This window comes from Poecilia formosa, unplaced genomic scaffold (assembly GCF_000485575.1).
Source record: "Poecilia formosa unplaced genomic scaffold, Poecilia_formosa-5.1.2 Scaffold10, whole genome shotgun sequence".
Lineage (NCBI taxonomy): Eukaryota > Metazoa > Chordata > Actinopteri > Cyprinodontiformes > Poeciliidae > Poecilia > Poecilia formosa.
The window spans coordinates 2,885,324-2,904,096 of record NW_006799949.1 but is presented as its reverse complement, the minus strand read 5'-3'; the positions used below and the strand labels follow the sequence as shown (position 1 = coordinate 2,904,096).

General features: G+C 34.8%; 2 protein-coding genes across 2 annotated transcripts; one reads left to right on the top strand and one right to left on the bottom strand.

Annotated features, from left to right (window-relative positions):
- Positions 1–1,146: 1,146 nt before the first annotated feature.
- LOC103130384 (receptor-transporting protein 3-like) lies at positions 1,147–2,752 on the bottom strand. The gene is made up of 2 exons (XM_007541771.2): positions 2,455–2,752; positions 1,147–1,939 (listed from the first exon to the last, which is right to left on the bottom strand). The coding sequence occupies exons 1-2, from the start codon at positions 2,604–2,606 to the stop codon at positions 1,609–1,611; spliced, it is 483 nt and encodes a 160-aa protein (XP_007541833.1). The 5' UTR covers positions 2,607–2,752; the 3' UTR covers positions 1,147–1,608.
- Positions 2,753–3,408: 656 nt separating this feature from the next.
- dynlt2b (dynein light chain Tctex-type 2B) lies at positions 3,409–7,285 on the top strand. The gene is made up of 5 exons (XM_007541760.2): positions 3,409–3,558; positions 4,196–4,329; positions 4,791–4,860; positions 6,332–6,395; positions 6,487–7,285. Exons 1-5 carry the CDS (start codon positions 3,509–3,511, stop codon positions 6,532–6,534), a joined length of 366 nt encoding a protein of 121 aa, XP_007541822.1. The 5' UTR covers positions 3,409–3,508; the 3' UTR covers positions 6,535–7,285.
- The last annotated feature ends 11,488 nt before the right edge of the window (positions 7,286–18,773 follow it).

Here is an 18,773-nt window from a genome sequence, read left to right as displayed (position 1 = left end):
CTTGAAAGATCTGTATTTTTCCAATTTGTCAACTGTTGTCTAATGCACTTTCGTTCTGATATATCAGTTTTTCTAATGCAAAAACCTTCAAAAAAGAGATACTGCAGAGACAAACAAGCTAAAACAGCAAGTGGTATCAAGATATCTTAGGTTTCAATTGCAACATGCAAACTATGCAGAAAGAAGAAGATGCTGCTTTGGCACTATTAATGTCGTCTATACCACCGGAAAACAAGTAGACTCAATTTCTTATTTTTGCTTCAAATTCTAATGGCCAGCATCAACACATATCAAAATAAATGTGAATGCAAACTGAAACATTTCAGCTCAGCATGGAGTGCATCAGATAAAAGTTAATTCTGCAAAATATTTTGCATTTACAAGATGCTAAATGAGATGGCTCTACTTCCTTTTTCCAGGTGCCACCATAAAAGCATGAAATAATTACAGACCAATAGATTTAACAAACAAATTAGGTGAGGGTCTTGCTGGGTTTATTGGATTACCCATGTGTAGGAGGCTGTCATTGCTGAAATGTCCTTTTTGAATTTATTCTCAAAACGATCCTTTCTTTGAGGACGTGTGCAGGAATAAAAACTGTAGTGTTTATTAATTCAAACTGAAGAACCTCACAAAGACAAAAAGGCAACTGAAAAATCTTATGGACAGGCACCACAGGTAGGCGCTGCAAATTGCCATAAACATCTATAAGGACTTTAGGATGAGGATTAGAGATGTCTTTCCCCCGGGGCTCGTAAATTAGTGGTGGGTGGACGACTGGTGGAGCCGTGAAAACGAGGGTGGAGAAGGCGCAGAGTGGTTACGATGAGGCGTGGTCCGATGCTGATGGGCTGCTCCTGAGGTACACAATGCAGAGATTGCATAATGCAGGCGAGGCTGGAAAGAACAATAGATCTTCAAATGCCAAAAATATAGTACATCTTTTAACAGTATTTGGGGCCCGGATAGCTTTGCCTCAAAAAGCTTTCTTTTAAAATGTTTGTGTTTTTAAAAGAAAAGGGTAAAATATATATTTTTCTTAAATACACAATTTATATATAATTAAGATAACAAGGGGCTTGGACTAAAAGCTAATAATTACCTAAAATCCTGCACACATTTTGTTGACAAAAGTAAAAGTGACCGTTTCATTTTTGAAATCAGCGTCTTTTTATTGTCATGTTTCACCACATTAACAATAATCCAGAAAAATGTACCTATTTGTGTACACAATGCATTACATATTTTCTGAAATTGTTCATTTTTTTGCAGCAAAATCAAATGTTTAAAAATCAGTTTAAATGTTCATCTTGGCATAATTACTTATTCTTATGTCTATGCTTATTTATTCTTCAGTTTACCACAGTGACAAGTCACTGACACGTGCCTTTACACAAAATGTTTTAATATAACATATATGGTAATATTTAAATATATTAATATATTAAGAAACACAATTCATATGAATTTGTTTTTAATGTTAACATTTTAAATCAATGCTAAAACAGACACTTTCAATTTATAACTGAGGGAAAGCAAAGAAAAGAGAGGGGGGGAGAGAGAGAGAGAGAGAGAGAGAGAGAGAGAGAGAGAGAGAATGTGTTTAGGTCATTGTTTTGTACAAATTCCCAGCTTGCATCCCTCACAATGACCAGGCTCATGGGGACTCTTAACATCAAGGTTTCTGGGCATCTTGTTCTGTTCTCCAAGATCTTCTTGGTAGCACTTAATTCTTATTTTCACCATCAGGTTCTCCATGAGGACTTCAATGTTGTCGGACTCCACACTTGGTTTCACCATCTGTGCATTGGGACATCTCTTGCAGTTTTGGCGCAAAGGCCTCACCTTGACGGTGCCCTGCCCATTCATGAGGCGCATGTGGAAAACCACCATGACCAGGTTTGAAGGCCAACTTCTCTTGCATGAGTTACAGCTGAATCTTTAAGAAGAAAAAAGGCACTTCAATAAGAAATCTATACTTCTGGAGCCAGATGAGCATGCATGCTGTTCCTCCAGCCAGTTATATATATGTAACAGAGCCATTTGTTTGAAAGCAGAAAGCTCTGTCACTTTTAATAGTTGTTGTGCAATGTTACAAGGTTTTTTTTTATTTTTTTACGGTAACTCTATTTTTATCTTCCTCAGTAACCACTATGGAATTTCACTGAACCAACAGGTTCAGTTTATGAGTGAAAATGCTAGAATGATTTTTAGACAGTGAGATTTTATAGCAGAGTAATTTACCTATGCTAACTAATAAGATGTTTTACTTTCTAAAGACAGTAACTCATCATACAAAAACGAGGTAAGAATTGTCTAAGCACTTGAGTATGGATCTAGTGCAAAATACTTTCAACATGCATATAATGTATGAACACTTAGATAGATAAATACTACACATTTTTGGAAATACCAAATTTAGCAGAATAAATTAATCAACAGTTAAGTTCTGACCTTGCACTTGTTTTCCTCAAGTACGTCTTCCAGCCCATGTTTGGATTATTAGGAACAATACTTTCATCAAACTCCAAATGCCAAGTGTGTTCTTTTCGGTTAAGTGTTTCAATTTCAGCCTGAAAGATGCGGATCCATTCCTGTTGTTCCATCTTTATCTTTTAAAAGTAGATGTTGGTTGAAGAAGAGTCAGAGCTGGAACAGCTGATCTGCACAGTTGACAGCTTGTGAATGTGACTCTTTACTGCCCAGAGGGAGGGTTGCGGCACTTAGGAAAACGAAACTTAAAAGTAGGCAAACACTGCGTTAAGTTTCAGTTTGTATTCATTCAGAATAAGAAAATGTATCAAATGTAGATGCAGAAACGAAACTGAAAGGTGATAAAACTGAGAAACACTTCCACCTGCTGGTGAAAGTGATAACTACATGTATTAGAATTCTAACATACAGTTGGAAACCTACATACCACAAAATACTCACAGCTGTAATTTCAGAAAAAAGTGTTTCAAAATTTCACTCAGGTTGAATGAATAAGTATGCCGCACTCTCCAGATTTTTATTTTTGAATGTTTTGGAAAATCTTGTAACCTTTAACTTCCACTTCGCAGACGTGCCTTATGTTGGCATATCCTATACAACCTTAAAAGAGTGGTAAAAGCATGTGTTTGTAAAGTGAAAAAGGTAAAAAAAAAATAATAATAATAAAAGAAAATCTAAGAGCATCATTACTTTTGAAATTTACAACTGATAATTGATGCTTTTTTATTTACAGTTATGCGATTTTAACCAAAACCGGAGTAGTGTTTACTGATCCCATACAAAATCGGAGGCCAAAAACTTGAGTACGGATTCAATAAAAAAAAAGCATCCTAAAGCCTGCCAGCTGTATTTTCTTTTTCATTTGCTTTTTCTATGATGCTGGTACGTGCTCTTATTTTGAAACCGGAAATGGGCGTCAATCGTCACTATAGCAACGGATACAATCTTGTAAGTTAGCGTGTGAACAAATTGACCTGTTATTTTTTATATCTGTGACTCCATTTCTCAGTCAAGTATGGTGGAGGAGTCAGATACATACCACATCCGACCTAACCATCGGCTGAAGTGAGTTTGCTGAAGTAGTTTCATGTTTTGTTTTTTTCTTTTTGAAATACCAAGCGTTGCTAGCGAGATTTTGGCTAACGACAGCTTTTCGAAGTCGAACCATTGATAAACCATTGTTGTACAAAGCTTACCTTACTATAACCTTGTTCTAATTTAAGATAACACTTATTGCGTCGCAAGTGCTAACATTTCTGTAATTAAATAAAGTTGCATTTAGTTTCATTCTTTTCCTCTGTATGTGTATTTACTGGAATATATAGATACAGTTATTTGACTAAATTGATTACACACTCTTAAACAAGCAGTTTATCAGACTATAAGTAATAGTTAAACAATTGGGTCATTTTGAAGAAAGTTTTAAATCAATACTGCTAGCTGCCTTTTGATCTGAAAACATTTGAGAAGCTTTTTGTCTTTGCTTGCAATTAGTTCTGTGCATGAAAAATAAAGTTTAGTGTTCACTATGTCACCATGAATGAGAGTTTCACTAAGTTGATGAATTCACAATCTTGTCGAACTCAATATACACAATAAAATTATATTAATGCTATTTGGAGCCAATATGCATGGTCCTTTTTGACCTCTGCTGAGATTAAAGTTTATTTTCTTGTGTTTCTATGAATTGTTACGTTTTTAGGTTTAAACCAGCTGTGGTAAAGCGATACATCCATGACATTGTGAGGGAGCGTCTTTCTGACATGCAGTATGATCCAGAGACTGTCGCAGAGTTGACCCGGTCACTGGCAGAGAGCATAAAGGACAAAGTGAAGAGTTAGTTCTGCATTATCCTCCTTTACCCTGAGAATACTGTGAAAAATGCAATGTTCAGACCAATTTCTTAACCAGTAGTGTTTGTCATATCACTCAAACCACAACATGAGTTGATATTTTCTTAAGCTTTTTTGAACTTCAGCAAGATGTCACATTTCCGCAGTGTCAACACACAACAAGCAAAATAAAATGCAAACCAAATATTCCGCTCATGCTTTCAATTTATTTAACTGAGAGAACAGAACAGTAGATGCAGATAAATCAGAATGAATATACTAGCTTTTTTTGTGGCCTAGAACTTACATCAGCAGAAAAACATCTATCTGAAAAAGAAAAAAATAATCATTTAACATTGTAATATTATGTTTGTGCATCTTATAAATGTATACAAGCTCTGACATACTTTAATTTAAATGCTTGTACTTTATAAACCACTAAAATAAACCTTGTTTTGTGCACAGCTGCAGAATTTGACAGATACAAGATTGTTGTGCAGGTGCTCATTGGAGAACAACGAGGACAAGGAGTGAAGTAAGTTATATCCATTACTAATAAACAAAAACAGACTGAGGTGTTTGTTAAAAACCATGCAGTCAATTTAAAAAGCCTTTAATTCTTAAAAGGAAAACATTAGGAAGGAATGGAATAAAGCACAACGCTAAACAAACAATGTGTTACTGTGCCTGTCATCAACTTTGACTCTGTATCATAACAGAGCAAGGGAGTGAGAATGGTAAAAGACATTTATTGTATCTTTTCTATATCTTTGCCGCTTCATTTAAGAGGAAATTATTTTCAGAATACATGCATAATATTTGTCACATTTGAAATTGAAATATTGCCTTATATAGCAAAGTGATGGGAAGGCCATCACTTTGCCTTCTAGAAAGAGCACTAATGGAAGAAAATGATAGAATATATGTATGTAGCATAGACTCTTTAACTGGAGCAAAAGAAAACGGACCACTAGCTAAGCAGTGTCTGACAGATTGTCAAACATTTGCTTATATTCTGCACATTTTTCTGATTTTGAGTATTTAACTTAAACTTGGTGCCACCAAAGTGACACAAACACTTTAATACCACTGAAAAGTTTTCAAATGAAAATATATTCTAATTGTATTTTTAAAATAATTGTGATCCAGGGAAATGTTAAAAAATGCTTGTCACATTATTTCCGCTCCTTTCTCTGGGTGGTTTTTCACTTTTTATTATATTACAAGTAGGGAATCTAATCGATTTACTTACACATCACATAACTCTGAGGCGACAAAAAAATGGTTATGTGATTTTCTTTTTTTATGCAAAGAAGCATCTGAAAAATAGCCCAAGATTTGACAAGCCAACAAATGCATGGCTAATTACCTAATGTGCCTGCCAGGCAAGAAGATCATTAATGCAGGAAGAGAAGCAGAGATCCACAGCTCAGGCTGAAGAATCTGTGAACAGGAGAACTAATAGTTGGAGAACTAATAGTTGTGGACTTCACAAATCTGTGACAGGGAGACAATAAGAAATGTATTTTAAAAGAAAGTAATCAGAAAGTCCAATTCACAGTTTGGTATTAGTCATGTAGGTGATAGACTGAACATGTGGAGGAAGGTTCCCTGCAGATGACAACAAAATAAAATGTTTTGACCTACACTTTTCAGAATGTTATTTGTTTAAAAAAGTTTCAAATCACAAATCACTTTTCTTCCACTCCTCAATGATGCCTTTTCTCAATTAAACTGATGAAATGTTGCGGCTGTCATGTAAAGGTTCCAGGGTATCTTTGTAAGCAAACGGTACATAAGAAGGGAAGGAAAATCTATAAGTCTCAGTCAGCATCTTACTTTAGCGTCTCGTCAGAATTCGTAACAAGGAGCTCAAGCTTTTCATAGATTATCTGTCTCATATTATACTGCCAGGACAGAATGACAGTTTAAATAATTATGTAAAAACATAAAAGTTACCTACTGCAGCTTTGAATGTACATTCCTGACACATTTTGTTTTTTCAGGATGTCTGCCAGGTGTTTGTGGGACGCAGACACGGACAACTATGCAGACGATGTTTTCATGAATGTAAGCACTCTGTCAGATTTAGTCAATACAATATAGGTTTCTTTGAGAATGTTTCTGGGTTTTTTTTAAACCATGTGTTTTCATCCCATAGGACAGCTTGTTCTGTGTGGTGACAGTTTTTGGAAGCTATTATTACTGAAGACTTGAAGCATGGATGACAGCAGATCCTTTTATATGAAGAGATATGAAATGAACATTTGTGAGACGCCACACTACCAGCTCGTCAGCTTCTGCTGAGTGGAAATATGTCATTTCTGTCTCTTTCAGACGTATGATTCTCACACATCCTGTCTAGGACCTTTGCTGATGTAGTGATAATATAATGAATGCTCTCAGTGTAATTTCCTGACTAGACAAGATAGTTATTGATGACAGAAGCTGTTTGAACAGCTAATTCTGGATTGCACCTAAAGATGTTCCAGTCTGGACTCCCAGGTGTTGAAAAGATGGTGTCAGGTCAGCTGGGCAAAGGAACTTTCCCAAATTCATTTCATTTTAAAGGATAATTCAATAAAATAAAATTATCTTAACCAACTCATGTTATTGTTTGCCCTTTGGAGCTGCTGTATCAGAAAAGGTCAGAATGAAAAGAAATGATCATCAACTTTTATAATTATAGAACAAGTCAACACAACATATCTGGATAGCATCACAACTATTGCCACTTTACTTTATCCTGCATTCTACAAATTCTAGTACTTCCTTGACACTTATGCTTTAGCTTAGTTTTTTGTGAATATTCAAATGTCTTTATGAACTGTCTATGTCTAAGCAACTTTAAACGTTTAGAGCTGCAGACAGCTTCTATAACGGGTTAAAGAAACTCCTGATATTTCTTTCATTTCTGTCATCAAATTTAAGCTGAAAAAATAAACAAGTGAAGACGTTAATGATGAAAAATGAAACTAAATGCTGCTGACAAAACAGACAAGGCACAACACATGGGACTTTTATTTTTTTTTATGACAGAAAAGAGGTTTTTGTTCCTACAAAATGACTCACACCTGCTACCTATGACGTCTGAGTTGTCTCTCATTTCCTTCTAAATTAATCCAATGAAATTCAACATCTACATTTTTTATTTAACAATTTCATTTCCTCAACTTCCACATAAACTTGATACTTTACACATAGTTGCTGTCAAATTGAGTGGCTGGTGTAAGTTCAAATGTGGAAATAACAAAATACTCTCCTATTGTAATCATTTGTTAAAATGAAAATAGGCATTTTGTATTACGTTAGTTTTATTCTCATTCCCAGTGAAGCTTTAAATCAATTGTCTTCTGAGTTAATGTTTTAAAAACCCAACTCTGACTAATTTGTCTTCCTGTCTTCTTTGTCTTTATCTCTGCACAATCTGTTATCTCTTGGCTTTGAGCGATTGGTCTGGAAACCATGTTTGTCACTGATACTTTATCTGCTAATGTAAGCACAGAGTCTGGCGACAGCATAATAGCCTAATCGTTTTTCGGTCATGGCCATACCTTTGGCTAAGACCGCTCCATAATTAAGGATGTCTGCTGCAGCAAAAACATCGCTATAAGTCAGAGTGGTTTGTGGGTAGGTAGGATTCCCCAAGTTTGCAGAAATGTTCTCCTCTACTGATATTACTTCTATTTTTCAGCAGACTGTACAATGTAAACAGCTCTGGTCTTGGAGAATACTCAGTAATCTTCCTCCGGTCATTTAATATGTTTACATTAAATGCATAATCACCCATTTAAATGTGAGCAAACTACATCAGCACACAGAGATGTTTTTTTAGGTCAGGACCAGATAAAATCAGCAGTTTCAGAATTAGAAACACTAGCAAATAATTTTGTGCAGGTTATGTTTATTCAGGAGATTTTGTTGTCTACTGCTGTGCTTTAGCCCACTGTACAGTTTAGCTGGTGTTATTCAGACTTGGGGCCTTCAGTTTTATTCCAGGATAAATTGCTGTTCAGTGATTCTCAATTTCCTAGTTTCTAAACATTCTTCACTGTTATTTTTTCAACACCTTATGTGTCTTCTGTTGTAATATTTATTTTACAGTATTTACATCTTGCTTTCTGTCTGTTCAAACAATGGTTTTCCTTTTAAGTTTTTACATGTGTAGCAGCTCTTTACAACTGTATTTTATTGATCTTTGAAGGCAGACATTTTCCCTTTGGAAATTTCCAGCCACACTTGTTCAGTTTTCTTCTAACTGTCCTGCCCTCAACCTCATCATTTAAAGCTCTAACTGAGACCTGCAGACTCTGAGGTTACGGACAATATTTTTGCTGTAATATATGGAGTGACCTATAGGTGAAATATATTTTATGTGGTCTCTTGAGAAAATTATGTCCTAAACATTTCTGCTTGTGAATAATCCATCTTATAGTAGAAAGACAGATTTCAAATAGTTTTAAAATTACCTTATAAACCTTTTTAAATAGAGGGGGAGCTGTTTTGGTTTTGTCAGTAATTGCAGCTGGCGCTGTCATTATTTTATCACACACCTGAAGGTTCCAGAGCAGTAAGTGGCCAAATGTTTAGTTTTCATATTGGATCTCCTATGTTACTATGTTTCAGTAGTAAAATCTGAAAGTGAAACTAATACTATTTCAATTAATTATTTCATATCTGCTGCTTGCAGCTCCTGAAAATGCAAAAATTGGTCAGAACAATAAAAGAATAATAATAAAAAGTTATCGCTGCTATTCATGCATCTTTCTCCACATTGCTTTTTCCTTCCACTTAATTTTCCTGTAATGCTGTATGCATTGAACAGCCATCATCTTTTACCGTCAACCTTTTAAGGCTTACCTTCATGGCTGCACTAATTTCAAGTCAGAATATAAAGTTTATGCCATATTCATGTACTAAAAATTGGTCAATCCAGCTAAATTTTATGTTCTCCTTTGCTGAAAGTCATAATTATCACAATGAACAGAAATAACTGCTAGGAACATATCAATCTATCAAAGTGGTAGACATTTTAAATGGAATTAGTGATTAAATTAAATCTGATAAATAATCTCAAGTTATTGAGATGTGCAATTTTAAAGTGAAATATAATTTTATGATACGATTTAAAAATGCAATCATTTTAGCTGCTTGACTCTGAGCTAGGACAACGTTTTCCTGCAGGCCAATAAAAGCAAGGTTCCCTATGGTTTCTTGTCCCTGAATCCATACAAAAGCCTATTCAGTTGCTATGACGACAGTTATTATGAAAATCAAGTAATGAAAAAGTCTCAGTTTACCTTTTAGGAAGTAATATTTATATTAAATAATGTGAGAAAGCTGATGATAAGCATTCTGTTATGTAGTCAATTTAATTTGTTGCTAGCTCTATACTCATCTGTAAAACATGCCAAGTCAAATGCTCTTTCTCTATATGTATTTATATATAGACAAAAATAAACAATCCTAATCCTCATCCACATTTATATCCAGAAATTAAGCCTTTCCTTGAACTTCAGTGACCTATCGGTGGACCACAGTCCAGCAGTAGACAGTTTGTCAACTTTCTTTTCCTAGTTTGTTCAGGAAACAGACTTGTCTTAAATTAGATGCAGAGTACCTTTCAGACATTTCTGTTTTTGTGTTTATGCATGAACTTCTCCGCCTGACTTCAGAAAAGTGCTCCCGCGGAAAATCCAGCAGCATTTGAGAATGAAGTGTAACGAGACAGGAGAAGTGAGCAGGTGATGTGATGAAACCCCCAGAGTCAATTAGGCAAATTACCTATATGCTCATTACATATACACATTGACTGAGGAGGGCCTTGCAGGTTTATTTCTGGTTTCAGACGCTTGGCTGAAAGGTGATTTTTCTCCTATAGGCTTTGTTGGACATTTATAGAAACTATAAATAAAAGTATTGATGACATTCCTTTGCAGAAAATTGTTTTGATGTTGTAATACTGTGCTGATTGCTTGATAAGGCTGTGACTAATTGCATCATGACACCCTGGATTGACTAATATGACATGGCCATACATTTTTTGGTGCAGTCATGGAGACAAGCAAAATAAATTAACCTGAAATCATTTCTTCCAGATCTAAAAAGCTTCAATACCCATCAAAACAGCTCAGTGAACTGAGGTGTAATAAATCCAGGGTCATTGCAGAAGACCCAAAATAATTATATGAGGTGAGGTATGATGACTAACAAGTAGAAATGAAGTCTGTCTAATCTGTTAAATACGCTTTTTTATGGAAATCTATCTATCTATCTATCTATCTATCTATCTATCTATCTATCTATCTATCTATCTATCTATCTATCTATCTATCTATCTATCTATCTATCTATACACACACATATATGCAGATGTTGTATTGTACAGACATAAATATTTCTATTGGTTGAATCCAAACATAAGTGCAAAAAACTGCAATTGAAAATTTTATTACTTTTGTTTTTTGTAATTATTTTCTTTTCGTTTGCAAAAGAAAAGAACAAAACATTAAAACTGTCTAAATATTGAGAATTAAATATATATAGTTGAAAAATTTAATTGATGAGGAAATATTTAAAAAACAAATGTTAAATGTTGGAAATGTTAAAAAATAACAAATGATAAATAAATATCATAAATATAAATATCAAAAATAGTCCTGTAACCCTATATACCATTTTGATGTAAGCCCAATGAATTCTGTCATCTGTCAATAAAAGGGGGAAAAAAATCTCTTAAATGTATTTTTAATTCCTAAATTCTTTCAGAACTTCTTTGCTGAGTCTCAAAAACAGCTCTTTACATTTTAAGCAGGGTTTTTGATGTGTTTCCTTTTGAATACATGATTACAGATGCTGACATTTGGGTCCTGCTCCACTTGGGTCTGTTATCATGGCAACAGCTGCCTCTGTCATATCCTGCTCAATCTTCCCTTTTTAAGCTTTTCGGAAGCAACATTACTGTATGCCTGCGCCTACAGATACACCTGAAAATTGGAATAATCTGATATGCAGATATAAATAGAAACATGCTTTTCTCTGTGTAAGGCTTTGATATTGTATCCTCTTTTCCCCAAATGTTTAGACCAAAAGTAGTATTCAATTTACACCAGGGCTATATAGTTAAAAACAAAATTGGGCACTCTTTCAAATTTGTAAAACTGGATTTTTGCACGTTACTTGTATTCATGCAACAGATGAGGAAAGTAATCAGCCTGTTTCTGTGAGCTGATTGTCCTGTGTGTTACATGTGTTGTTTTGGGCCTATTTAGTTTAAATTCATCTAGAACATCAAAAGTTGCTGGATTCACATGACCTGCTATTCATACAATCAGTCGCTGTCACAAACGGAGCTCCATGCTATCCCCTTTAAATACATTATTTATTACTACCTGAATAACATGGATGTCCTGCTTTTTGAGAAGTTAAAGATATTTTCTGCTGCTGAAAGTCAAAAAGAGAGCCATCTTTAGTAGCATTAGACTGCAGATAGTTGGAGAATGAAATCATGCAGGTGCAAGTTAAAACTCAAGAGGGGATCATAGTTTTGCTTTTCTTTTACCTTTTTTATTAGCTTTACTCAAGGAAGTTTCAAGGCATTGCAATTCTCATCTAGCAAGGATGTTTACATTTAATTTTTTACAATTTAAACTAATACTATTAAGCACAATACCAATATGAAAGCAGAAAGATTTTAAATGCAAGCGCCCGTCACTTGCAATATGAGATGCTATCAAACTTAAAAACAAAAAAAAACAAAAAACTGAGTTAGTTTGCCTTTTTTTCCTTTTTGCTATTTGAAGTTTACAAATGTCCCTATTTATCATATCATTTGTCATATCATATGCTGGTAGTTTCCATAAAATGTTGTAGGGATTAAGCAAATCCATTTATGAAAAAACAAAATGACCCAAAAAAAATTTTAAAATTTAAAAAAAATAAAAATTTGGGATTTCATAAAAATATCTATGGGACTCACTCATTCTCATGTGATGCAATGAATCCAGCTGCCACTATAAATTGATCTCTAATTATATTTATAAATTAACTATAATTATTGGACTGTATGATTCACAATCCCTAAAGTGGCATCATAATTGCCAAGCTGCCCATTAATAGATAGCTGTCAGTGTAATTAGAGAAAATGGCTGGTTGCAGTCTGTGTGTTCTTTGAGTGTGCTGTTCCCTTTGTTCTATAGGATTTTATAGAATGGTAATTGGCCCTTTAAAAGTAATTTCTGTGCTTTTGTTCGTTATTAGATATTGACAGCTGTGGGCTTGTATCTGCTCTTTGTTCATCAGCAGTCACCGTATGTGACAACAAGTCTTGCTGGATCCTCTGAGAAAGACAATTATTTGATGTTTAGTGTCACATTTCATATGTTATTAGTACTTGTGAAACATGGCCGCTCTTCACATCCTCACAAATTGTCGGATTCAGAGTTGAGATCCTCGAGTAATTGTTTGAGTGCTTGTGATGCTTGTCTAAAGCGTGATGGTTTCTAATGGTGCTGCATTAGAAATGGTCATCTAAAATCACTCGTAACTTAAGTGGAGACTTTGACAGTTATTTCCACTGTCTAATAAATGATGAGTTAGTGTTTGAGGCATTACTGCCTTTCACTTCAAAACCAAACTAGTTTGCTAAATAATAAGTTGTATAAAAAAGAATTGTGGTGTTTATGTATAATTTTGTCAGATTTATTTTTGTCTAAAATTACATAAATTTAATTTAATTTCTTAATATTTTTAACTTGACTTTTAGAATACTGACCTCAAGTCAGGATTAAAACTCAAGGACCTCCTTGTGGCAAGGCGAGCAGCTGCTGCTCTGTGCAGCAAGACCAGATTATTTCTATTTTAACAGAGGGTGTTTTGTCTTTATATCATGACTGTAGCTAAGTCCCATTTTTGATGTCACTTCAATTAACTTCGTTACTTTCATTACACACATCGCTAACATGTCCTGAACTTTGTCTGAGGTATATTTTGCATCTTAACATATTTATGCCTACCTTAAAAACAATAATAGTCATCTTCTAGAATCAACACTCACTCAGATCATCAATCGTAATATCGTGTGTGAATTTTTTTTTTTTTTTGTGTGTGTATGTTTCTATATCATGAAGTCACTTTTCACTCTATTGCACACACTATTCAACCCAACACCACAGTGGCAATTGATTTTTGACAATGTGAAAGCATCCGTGAGGACACCATCACCTTGGTGATCTAGAAAATTGAACACATCACTCTGCCAGTAATGTTCTGACATCTTGGTTGTGATTATGGTTCAGTATGTTGTATCTGATGGCCGATTAGTAACATTCATCCTGAGTGAGCGGGCTACAGCGGTTGCAGCATGAAAACAACCCAGCATGAATTCATCACTTTTTTTTTTTATCCAGCATCACTGGAAGATGAAGAATGTAAGAGCCGATGTTAATTGAAGAGAAAGTTTGCCATGCACAGATTGCCAGTTCATCGCAGAGCTGGCTCAGGCTGAAAAATAGCCATACACCCTCTCCCTGACAGCTGCAATCAGTTGTGAATCACCAATTAAACTAACATGCATGCATTTGAACATTTAGCAAACTGAGGAGCCTCAAAAAATGTGCAGACTGTGGTAATGAGCAGCTCAAATAATTTTCCATATTTCATACTCTATTTTACATTTTTGTAAGCTAAGCCTAATTTTTTGTGGGGTTTAATGGTATTTTAATTATTCTTTGGGTGGAGTATTTACTTTATAATTACAAGAGTGATAATGCAGAGTCAGAGATTGTGTGACTTAAAGATGTTTATTTAAGAAGTCTCATAAAACTGTTTTTGCTGCATACAGTTGATTATTTGTTGATTAATATGTATTTTAATTTTATAAATAAATCCAAATGTCAAACAGCTTTACAAAATAAGCACCATATTGCCTTGCGTTCTACTTTAGGAGACAATCTGCACAAAAATGAAAATTATTTTTTTAGCAGGTCTTGAACTCCCTGAATACCAGCCTGACAAAAGTGCAATACTTAAATTTTCTACATAAGATACATCTTTGATACATCATAATGTTTGTGCTAAATATGTGTTTTATTCTGAATTAAGAAATTATTTTAAAGTTACTTTTTGCATGTACTTGATTTTCTTTGTCCAGAGGAAAAAAAATGGTGATCACAAACATGTCACAAGCATGACAAATATAAACAAAGAAATGGTTAAAGGAGGCCACTGACTGTTCAACTTAAAAATCAATTAATTCAATCAATCAATTAATTTATTTACATAGCCTTTAGCTTTTTACACAGGAGTGCTTACAGGCATGGAGGGTGCATGTATAAGAAAGCTGTGTGTTTAAGGAGGTAAATGGGTTACTGATTTTTCTTTTTGTCACTTTCCAGAGCCTAAACACAGGTGGAAAGGTGTCAGTCAGGTATCTCTGAATTCCTCCTTTTTGAATAAATTATTTATTTTCTACCTCTCAAGAACATATTTTACTTGCAAAATAAGTTGTTCTTCAGCTCAAAGTGCTCGGTTTCTTCATCTAGATTAAATTCACTTGAAAGCATTAAGCAGTCACTCGCTGGAACACGAGAAGCACAGACAATAGTCCTGTTAAGTGAACAGACAGGTGAATAGATGAACTGAGCGTGTCTTTTCATCTTAAAGATGGATGCAGTCAGCTCCCTATTCAGTGCTGTTTCACACCTGGCTTTCATATTCAAACCGTAAGATTTTGATTGAGAGAGAACTTAAAGTCTCATCAGTCTAAAAGGTATAATTTGAGGGTTTTAAGCAGTCACAAAAGGTGAACATTTTAGTCAAACGTCACTATAATTAATCTAATTACCTGACCCTGAGCAGGGAGACGGCATGGTTGGGTTTCGAGTTGAACTTTTATGCCCTGAAAATTTCCTGCTGCATGTTTCAGCATTCCTTTAAGCTTGCAGCTGTAATGCCCTGAATTTATGAGATAAATAAAAATAAGTGTGTTTGCAAAAGGAGTAGTGTTCATTTGAAGAGTGTGCAGGTCCCAGAATCTCCAGTACAAATAATCAGAAATAAATGTTTTCATTGCCTCATAAATGTTTTCTTTTCACGTTACTACTGTGAAATCACAACCCAAAATCTATTATATGTATTTTATGTTTTACAACACAAAGTAGTGACTAATTTGGAAGTGGAAGGAACATGATACACAGCGTTCATAATTTTTTTTTTTTTTTTTTTTTTAACAATGTAAAATCTGTTCAGTGCCTTTGATACTCTGTGGTAAACAGACGTACCTCTAAATCCTGGAGAAACACCTGCTGGAGGCTGTAAAATGCTGTAATCACAGCAGGTCTGTAAAGTATTGAGTCAGGTGGCTTTGCACATATGCACCACACATTTCATCTTGCAAATAAAATGATTGAAATCCATTTATGAGTTTCCTTTCACTTTCTAAACTCTGCACTGCTTTGTGTTGGACATCATTTAAAACCCTAAAATCAATCAAATTCCAAAAAACTGAAGTTTGAAGTTGTAGTCTAGCAAAATATGAAAAAGGAAATGAATACTCAAGCAAGGTATTTTAGTTTCACCTTCACTTTTCTACAGTACTGAAGTTTTTTTTTTCTTTCCATGAACTTCTGACACCAGCACTTCACAACAGGAAATTATCTTCAGGTGTTTTGTCACTGCTGGAAATGCTGCAAGATGTCACTTGATGCAGGGTGGACTGTTGAAATTGCAGTGTTTTTCTCAGAGATGGTCTTATCTGACATAGTCAGTGCTTTGTGTTGGACCCTTTGCTGGACACATCTACAAAATGAGCAAAGTAGAACGCAGCATGCAGTACAGAAAGGAGAGGGAACATAAATTGCAGCTGTTCCAAATGCTTTTCTCTGATATGTAAGATTAAAGAGATTTAAACTTTGCAAAGTCCCATTTTCGCCGGAAAATTAGATTAATCTCTAATCTGTATTATGTTCTCAGCTTAAATTTTTATAGCTTCTTATTGTGGATACTGGTTTTGAGAAATAGTGTCATGAATTACATGTTTGACACATAATCACGGTGCAGCAGTCTTCAGATGATTTGATAAGATTGAAGACTTCACACAGTGCATTTAGTCAAGGCTCCACATATTTTAGTCAGCGAGATGAGCTCAAATTGTGGCTCAGTCCAGTTCTATTGGGCCAGGCACTCTTTCTTAGTTTACTGTAATTCACACTATTTTCCCAAATGTATAGCAGGATCTACAAAATCAGACTTACTTTGCTCACAGTCATTGATGAAGTCCCTGAGAATAGAATAGAAATATCCTTTTTGTGACCCTCAGTGGGGAAATTTGGATGAACCAGCAGCAAAGTGAAAGGCAAATCAAAACATCCACACAAAGATCAAAACATAAAAATAAAAATTATAAGAATAAGAGGCTGTAAAGTGTAAATACTGCCCTTCGATTCAAACACCAAACTTGTGCTCTACCTTAAGTGCACCAGACTTTGAGCAAACACTTCACCATCATCACTCAATAATTTGCAGCTACCGTATCAGGGTTAATGCTGTCAAAGCTCTTCTTCGAGACGTTGCATAATTTAAGGTTTAAGAGAGCGGTGTTTTCTTTCTCGTAGCCTCTAACAGAGCCAACACATTTCTTCAGGTCTTCTTTCATGATTGAGCGCATATCACCTTGCTTTGCACCTTGCTGGGAGAGGAATGTGCTTCACAGGAGAGGCCCGTCGTCAACCTCTTTATCCCTGTTCTTATTTACTTCACCAGCTGCTACAGCAAACACTCGTCCACAACACTTAAATTGAGCACCATTTGCTGGGGCATGTCTTTTAAGCATCCTCTTTTTACACACTGCAACTTCTGTGTTTTATCAAGAGTAATTTGCTGACAGTCACTGCATAAAGTCTACCTCATTCAGGTAGAGATATAAGTAATTTAAACAGTAAAATGTTTAGATTTCTATCTTTACAACTCCCGAGTCACTCCTTCAGTCTTTTTGCTGAAGTCTGATTTTTTTGCATGTAGAAGCTCATAAAGAACTCAAGAGAAAATAGCATCCTGAAGCAAGTTCTCTTTATTTGGCTACTTTGCTACTGCCACAGTCGTTCTACAATAGATACTAGATTAAGAAAAATGTCTCTTCAAAAAAGCTCTTCACTGAAGTTCGGAAAAAAAAAAAAGTAGCTCTTGAACCCCAATAACTGATGTTTTCCACATGTTTTCTTAACACGTCAAATTATTGGACTCCTACCAAAAGACTGTTTCCTGAAATTGATGATCAAAGTGTGTCAACAAAGTATTAGTTGTTTTGGTTTTTATTTTTTACACTCCCTCTGAGCAATTGTGTAATTGTACTGGATAAGTATCAAATTAAAAGTGGAGAAAAAGTTTAAACTATTTACCATTGTCTTACTTTTTATTTTTATTTTTTTTATTTTTTACAAAAATCAATGTATACACATCTGCGACTAAGAAACTGTCTTGATAAAAGTTACAGTTCTTCAACATTTCCAGCATTGTGTTGTACTAGTACTGAAATGAACAAATTAAAACTTAGTTTTTGCAGACAGTCTGTTTATTTTTAGATTTTCCACAAATAATTTGGAGTTAAATTCCCCAGAAAAAAAAACTGTGAATACTGAGCATGCTTGTTAATGTCTTGGTGAACTGTTGTTTTCATTTAATCCTTTATTAATCACATAAATACATTTATGAATAAAAATGCCGTTGTTGTGAGTACAGCTAATCCACTCTGAGTCTGAAGTTTTCCTTGAGTTAGTCTTCAGGACCTGCTAAACGCCTCACCATCATGACCCAGCAAAGATAAGCGGCTTCAGACAGTGGGCGGATGGAATAAATTCACCAGCTTTTCTACGAAAAAAAAAAAACACCTCAGGACTTCACATTATTACACAAGACTCTTCTTCATGATTGAATTTGCAATGAAGCCTTGGCTGTGCTGCAGCTATATGGAGTATAGCTGAGACCCTCAATTTATGCCCTTATGTCAAGGAGGCACATGTGGAAATTGCATTTCCTAGAGTTTGTGGAGACATCCAGTAAGTATTCTTGGTGACTGTCTGTGGCCTGAGGAAAGATTGCAGGTCAAGGCAGCTGAATTATGTCATATTTTTATTAGAAAATGCTGAACAGGATTAAGTTCTTTGGCTCCAGTTTCTGTAAAAGATCTTCAGGAGATTTTATTTCTTTTGAATGTGAACTCAATAAGCCTTCCTACATTCATAATGGCTTCATATTGGGCTTTTAGTAAACAGTATTCTTTTCTTATTTGAGTCTATATTTGACCTACAACCTCCATATTGAGTATACTTTCAATGAAACCAGATCAAAAATCATTTCTATCTATCTATCTATCTATCTATCTATCTATCTATCTATCTATCTATCTATCTATCTATCTCTCTCTCTCTCTCTCTCTCTGCCTCTCTCTCTCTC

Bases quoted from the DNA above. Each gene is read 5' to 3' on its own strand.
- LOC103130384 (XM_007541771.2), bottom strand. From the start codon at position 2,606: ATGGAACAACAGGAATGGATCCGCATCTTTCAGGCTGAAATTGAAACA. The intron at 1,940-2,454 runs GTCAGAACTTAA...TTCTTCTTAAAG, and splicing joins TTGAGGAAAACAAGTGCAAG to ATTCAGCTGTAACTCATGCA.
- dynlt2b (XM_007541760.2), top strand. From the start codon at position 3,509: ATGGTGGAGGAGTCAGATACATACCACATCCGACCTAACCATCGGCTG. The intron at 4,861-6,331 runs GTAAGTTATATC...TTGTTTTTTCAG, and splicing joins CAACGAGGACAAGGAGTGAA to GATGTCTGCCAGGTGTTTGT. The intron at 6,396-6,486 runs GTAAGCACTCTG...TTCATCCCATAG, and splicing joins CAGACGATGTTTTCATGAAT to GACAGCTTGTTCTGTGTGGT.